General features: G+C 37.9%; 1 protein-coding gene across 1 annotated transcript in view; it reads right to left on the bottom strand.

Annotated features, from left to right (window-relative positions):
- Positions 1-7442, bottom strand: part of LOC106867669 (WD repeat-containing protein 88) — a 38881-nt gene that overhangs the window by 23220 nt on the left and 8219 nt on the right. The window contains exons 5-6 of the mRNA XM_052972022.1: positions 5411-5667; positions 4902-5015 (exon numbers count right to left, since the gene is read on the bottom strand). Coding sequence (XP_052827982.1) covers positions 4902-5015; positions 5411-5667 — 371 coding nt within the window. The remainder of the gene's footprint in view (positions 1-4901; positions 5016-5410; positions 5668-7442) is intronic.

Here is a 7442-nt window from a genome sequence, read left to right as displayed (position 1 = left end):
CAGAACAGAAGCATTTTATCTGGTTTTCTAATGAATTTTCTATAATAAAAAAGTGGTGTTTATATCAATAGTACTAGAATCAAACCAGGCAATAATTTGATTTGATTCCAATAGTACTGAAATCAAAATACCAATAAACCGGTATTTATTTTATCAACTTATGTGTCAGTGCACATAAAAAAAAAACATCCCTGCTGATGCCATGTATGAATCACCCATGTCAGTGTCACATATATAGTACCTGTGCCAATGCCACATGTAAAACACCTGTGCCAGTGCCATGTATAAAGTACCCATATTAGCACCATGTAAAAAGTACTCAGTACACTCTGTAAAGTGGTTGGTGTTAAGAAGGGCATTCAGCCGCAGAAACCATACCAAAACAGACAATTGGAGCCCAGGTATCTCTCCGGCTGGCCAGCTCCTGTCAAACCATCCAACCCATGCCAGCATGGAAAACGGATGTTAAATGATCAAGATGATGAGGGAAGGATGAAAGGCAAATTTGACCTTACAGGCACAAGGCCAAAATATTCTACCTGTTTTATGTTCAAACCAAACAGTTTGGATCTCTAGCGCTTATGGTACAACGTCATTCAAAAAATATACAATCACATCATCAAAATCTTGAAGGTAGCAAGATAATGCCTGATTAATTCAAAACAATGCCAATAAATAAAAATTGTAATACAATTTAATCTGAATGTTAAATACTGAGAAGCATTGAACTCAGTTCCTTACCATTTCTGCCACTCCATCACTCCACCATAGCACAACAATAAAGATTATTCTTTTTAATTTTTGGCACAGGGTCAGCAATTTTGAGGGGAGGGGGAAATCAATTATATTAACTCAGTGTTTGACTGGTATTTATTTTATTGTTCCTGAAAGCGAAGTTGACCTTGGTGGCATTTGAACTCAGAATGTAAAGCCAGAAAAAAATGCTGCTAAGGATTTCTCTGGAATGTCAATGATTCTGTCAGCTCACCACCTTAAACAATAATAATAGTTTCAAATTTTGGAACAAGGCCAGAAATTTCGGGAGAGGGGTAAGTCGATTACATCGTCCCCAGTGCTCAACTGGTACTTATTTTATTGACCCCAAAAGGATGAAAGGCAAAGTTGACCTCAGCGGGATTTCAACCTAGAACATAAAGCTTGAAAAAATGCTGCTAAGCATTTGTCCAGCATGCCAATGATTCTGTCAGCTTGCCACCTTAAACAATAATAATAATATGAGGCAAGTGAAATCGAAATCGAACTAAATTCAATGACTGGCACCCATGCCAATGTCGTCTCCTTCATTGGACACGAAACTTGGCGAAAGTGAAATCGTGATGGCACCTGTGCCCAGCGTCGTCTTCCTGGCACTTGTGCCGGTGGCACATGCAGAGACATTCAAGCGAGATCGTTGCCAGTGCTGCTGGACTGGCTCCTGTGCAGGTGGCACGTAAAATACACCATTTTGAGCGTGGCCGTTGCCAGTACCGCCTGACTGGCCTTCGTGCAGGTGGCACATAAAAGCATCCACTACACTCTCGGAGTGGTTGGCATTAGGAAGGGCATCCAGCTGTAGAAACTCTGCCAAATCAGATTGGAGCCTGGTGTAGCCATCTGGTTCACCAGTCCTCAGTCAAATCGTCCAACCCATGCTAGCATGGAAAGCGGACGTTAAACGATGATGATGAAGATGATGATGTTTCTAATGTAAACACAAGACCAGAAATTTAAGGATAGGGTGTTAGTTGATTAAATCACCTGCCTTGGAGACTTATAATATCTCAGTCTAGATAGATACATTATTTTATCAACCCTGGCAGAATAAAATATAAAGTTGACCTCAGCTGGTTTTGAATTCAATGTAAAGAGGCAGAACGAAAGCATCTTATCCAGCTTTTTGATGAATTTTCCATAATAAAGAAAGTAGTATTTATACCAATAGCACTGTCATTAGAAGTATAAGTAGTAGCAGCAACAGATGTAGTGTTAGCCACAGCACAGCACAATAGTAACAATAGTAGTAGCAATAAAAGAGATGGATGGCTATGGTGGTGTTGATATTATTCACTGCAGCAATAATAATAACAATGGGGGAGTTAGTAGCATCAGAAATATGAACAGTAGAAGCAGAGGTTTGTGTGTCAATATGAGTGGAAGCTGCATATTAGTTAGCAATATCACTGATATTTACAAGAACAGTAAATGTTAGAATTTCCCATGTGAGTATTCTCACTACTATTACTGAGCCACCAAGAAAGCTTCTACATGGTCATTCAATTTTCTAGAAACAACAACCAAATCTCTTTTAAATCACACCACAACAACTTGTATAAGGACAAGTTACATCGGCCCTATAAGCAGGTCATAGCTGGAATGCTTTAATCATTCATTGGTCTGCTCAGTTAAGACTGACCTGAGATTAAACAACAACACCAACATAACACCATCATCATCATCACTTCACTAAAATCCTATCCTATTATCATCGTTGTCATCATTATTATCATCTTCATCAGCAGCAGCATCAAGTGTCAAGTGTCTTGAATGATTGAGGATGCCTTGTGGTACTTGTTTCAGCTCTACATATGCTGAGATCTAATCTCACTGAGGTTACCTGTATCTTTCATCCATTTGACGGAAAGTGGGTGCTGATAAATAAAGTACCAGTTAAGGATGGTAGATTTGCAGAACTGTTAGAGAATCATACGACATGTGATGCAGTACCTGTTCTGGCTCTTTGCAGTTGTCAGCGGTGTTGGCAGCAGTAGTGTCATCATCATTGTTGCTGGTTGCAGTGGTAGCGACAGCAGTGGCTGCAGTAGTAGTGGAGGTGGCATCATTTTAATGTCCACTTTTCTATGCTTGCATGGGGCAGACAGTGATATTGGGTCAGATTTTCTACAGCTGGATGCCCTTCTTGTTGCCAACATTCACCTGTTTCCAAGCAAAGTAATGTTTTCCCATCACCAGACAATATCACAGAATATTGGAAATGAATGATACAGCTTGTATGATAGTGACACTTATTTACAACTATCACATGATGTCAAGACAAGGAGATACAAATATACATACACTCACTCATATACACACACACATATATTCACATATATAGATATACATATATATTTTAAGATTTTGCTTAGGCATAGCAATACTAATAACCTGCAGCCAGAACTCAATATACATAGGCTTCAGAATAAAGCATTGGATGAGTACAGAGTGTAATACGAATTAATCAAATGACAAGACAAGAATTACATAATCAACTTCATTAGCTAACATACACGTTAGCATGGGTGTATGTATGTATGTATGTATGTATGTTTAAAAGGCTCCAATGAAGCTATAAGATGATCCATAAGCACTCAGCTGTGAATGCACTGTTTCTTATAACTGAAACAGTTGTGAGCTAATGAAGTTGATTATGTGATTCCTGTTCCTTTGTCATTCAACTGAATGGATTTGGTTTATGGAAACTAGAAGAAGCCTGATGTCATCATCATCATCATCATCATCATCACCATCACCATCATCATCATATCATTTAATGTCTGCTTTCCATACTGGCATAGGTTGTACAGTTTGGCAGGAACTGCCAGCTCAAGAGCTGCCCACGTTCCAGTTGCCCATTTTGGCATGGATTCTACAGCTGGACACCCTTCCTAATACCAACCACTTCATACAGTGTACTGGGTGCTTTTGCATGACACCAACACAGGTGCCTTTATGTGGAATCGGCACGGACACTTTTATGTGACACCAGCATTGGCACTTTTACATGTCATCAGCACAGGTGCTTTTATGTGGCACCAGCATGGGCACTTTTATGTGGCACCAGCATCCGTAAGCTTTCAAGGGAAGAATCTCTCAGCTGAGAGAGGGACGTACGACATACTTGAATGTAGAGGCGGCCAGAGCTTTACTTATCTTGACATGTGTGTGTGTGCCACTGCATGGCACACTGGGCAAGTGTCTTCTACTATAGCCTTGGGGCCAAGCTAAATCTTGTGATTAGATTTGGGAGACAGAAACTGAAAGAAGCCCATCACATATATGGCACCCATGCCAACCTCTCCTTCATTGGACACTAAATTCTGCTTGCGAAGACCTGTTGGGGCAAGTGAAATCGAAATCGTAATTGAACCATATTCGATGACCGGCACCTGTGCCAGTAGAGCACTAACAGCACCATCCGAGCGTGATCATTGCCAGAGTAGCTGTCTGGCTTCCGTGCTAGTGGCCTGTAAATAGCACCATTTGAGCGTAATCGTTACCAGCGTCTCCTTACTGGCACATTAGAAAATCATTCGAACGAGGTTGTTGCCAGTGCCACTGGACTGGTTCCTGTGCAGGTGGCACATAAAAAACACCATTTTGAGCGTGGCCATTGCCAGTACCACGTGACTGGCATGTAAAAGCACCCACTACACTCTCGGAGTGGTTGGCATTAGGAAGGGCATCCAGCTGTAGAAACTCTGCCAGATCAGATTGGAGCCTGGTGCAGCCATCCGGTTCACCAGTCCTCAGTCAAATCGTCCAACCCATGCTAGCATGGAAAGCGGACATTAAACGATGATGATGATATATATATACGTATATCATCATCATCTCTCTCTCTCTATATATATATATGTATGTATGTATGCAGATGTGTCTGTGCTTTCTCCCCCACCATCACCACTTGTTAACCAGTATTGGTGTGTTTATGTCTCCATAACCTAGCAGTTTAGCAAAGGAGACCAATAGAATAAGTACTAGGCTTTAAAAATAAGTCCTGGGATCAATTTGTTAAACTAAAACCCTTCAGCATGGCCACAGTCCAATGACTGAAGCAAGTAAAAAAAATAAAGAATAAAAGAATATGAAAACTAAAATCAACATGTTTTGAAAATAGTCACCTGTATTTTCCTATTGCAATATCCCATATATTTACAATTTTGTCCCATCCACCAGTGACCAGGAAGTGGTCATTTAAAGTCAGTGCACAGCAAGAAACAATATTATTGTGTCCCCTGTCAAAAAGACATGAAATAGAAAATAAAACTGAGTCATAATGAAATGAAGAATAACACTTGAATTACTTGAATTTCTTCAGGTATTTCATAGGATTAGCCATTCAGTTGCTTTAATGTATTAATCCTCAGAAATATAAGCTGTTTTTAGCAACTTAGAAATTAGGCAGGTCAATTGAAAAAGAATCAGTTTCTTTCAGCAGAGTTGGTTAAGACAAATTGGTGCAGTTAGTATGTTGTTTAAATTACTATCCATGGCTTGGGAAAAGTTCACAGGAAGTAGGTTTCTCAAACATGTATAAGCATTTCAGAGGAAGAACTGAGTATGTTGTTTATGATAAATTTACTATCAAAACAATTTATTTTAGATTATACTTTTGAAATATTGTACTTACGTCAAAGTAAGTGTGGCTCTGTTTGTTCTCAAGTCAAAAACTGACACAGAACCATCAAATGATGTAGAAACTAATTTATCATCCTCTTGTGTGAACCTTAGACATGTCGAAGTTTTTTTGTGAAAATCTGTAAACGTCAAGAAAAATTGTATTTCTTTCTGCAAAGAATTATAGCAATCTTTCTTTAGACTAGCAGTGATTTGAAATGCAGAATTTGTTTTAGGTTTTAGAACACATATATAAAATAACACCTCCAGCTAGATCTGATATAGTAACCCTAATCAAACATTATATTTCTGTAGAAAAATAATCAAGATAAAAACTACATATAAAGTTATACCTTATTTTTATGTTTTGTAAAAGAGAGTACATGAATATTAACTTCATTATCATCAAGTTGAAGATACTTAATGCAGATATCATTCATAACTATTTAATTCTATTGAAACAACAAAATCAATATATAATTGCATATTCCTTATTATGCAATATTTTATCATTACTTTACATTATATACAATTAATTTTAAACATCCAGCACAAGCTTCAAACAACTCATCACCACTTTTATATCCTTGTCTTAGATATATAATATAACAAAGCAGTGGTATATATACAACGCACTATTATTACTATTAAACAAGACTCAACACTCTATGTTAAAGGCTCACAGTGAACTGCTATCAACACAAACTGCTCACAACCTGACAGTTGTCTATTTAATAGAAATGACTCACTCCACCTTTAGTCACAGTAGGGTGGTCAAAATCCTTCCACAGCAATTATATAGATGATAATCAGTAAATGTTTCTTCAGAATGGATTTTCATTATTTTAACACCATATAACTTTTTCAAACCTTTGCTTCCAGCAATATTCAGCTCTTTGAAACATTAAAGATTGTTTTATAACCAAGAAAACAAATCAATGGCATACATTCATTTACATGCTGTCAAATCCACTTAATCAACAAATATTTATTTTCTGTCCTATGCAATATTTTTCTATTTCTCCTAAGTTTATGACTGTCATCTTCTTGCTTCTTGAACCCTTTTGCATTTAAACCAGCCATATCCAACCCAAATATTCTACCTCCATTATGTTCAAACTTGTTAGATTCAGCCTCTCACACCTAGCTGACAATGTCATTCTTAAAATAAACAATCACATCATCAAAATCTCAAAGCTATGAGATAATGCATGATGAACTCAAAAGAATGTGAACAAATATGTATTACATTTGACAGAATATTCTGAATGATAAAGGGTTAAGTTATGTACAAGTAATATATTACCAGAATTAAGCATCTACAATGACACAGATTTCCTTTTGTTCTTATCATTGTTAATCCCAAGAATGTCTGGAACTCCAATATTTTCACAAATGAAATATCAAAGGACAAAAAGCAACACAAATCACTCACCACACTTGAGTGGTACAGGTAAGGGAGGCTGATGAACCAGTTCAAAGCCACAGTCATGCACAGTAGCTATTGAAACCAAGGATTTGTGGGCTGTTGTATTGACCTGATGAAACAAGACAGGTTTCATCAGTTTCCTTGTGTATTTGCTCTTGATATCCAATCATAATTGTCTCAGCAAGTCAGCGTAGTACTCTCCAAACCTAAGGCCTTTTGCAGCCCCAAAAACTAGGGTCTTCACCTTTTCTGCAGATGAAATGACCTTGGCCTTCTTTGGAGCAGGTGAGGAGGGGTGTTTCCTCTGCATGGTTTGTCTCTTTGTCTCTGGTTCAAAGTGATGAAACCAACACTCATCCTGGGTTAGGAAACATTCAAGGAAACTAACTGGATCTGCCAGAAAGAGTGTCAGATGTGATCGGACTGGTGCACTTTTGCTCAAGTTAACTGTGAGAATGGCATCTAGCTGTAAAATCTATGGCTCTAATGGAAACCATCTTGTCCATGCTATAATAGTAAAATGGATGTAAAACAAAAAAACATTCACTTTGATGAAGAGTAAGTGAAAAACAAACTTTGTTTTTAATATATTTTAACATACTGCATTACCTTGCAG

The sequence above is a fragment of the Octopus bimaculoides genome, chromosome 1 (genome assembly GCF_001194135.2).
Source record: "Octopus bimaculoides isolate UCB-OBI-ISO-001 chromosome 1, ASM119413v2, whole genome shotgun sequence".
Taxonomy (NCBI): Eukaryota; Metazoa; Mollusca; class Cephalopoda; order Octopoda; family Octopodidae; genus Octopus; species Octopus bimaculoides.
The sequence above is the reverse complement of the archived record's forward strand: the minus strand, read 5'-3'. Positions and strand labels throughout refer to the sequence as shown.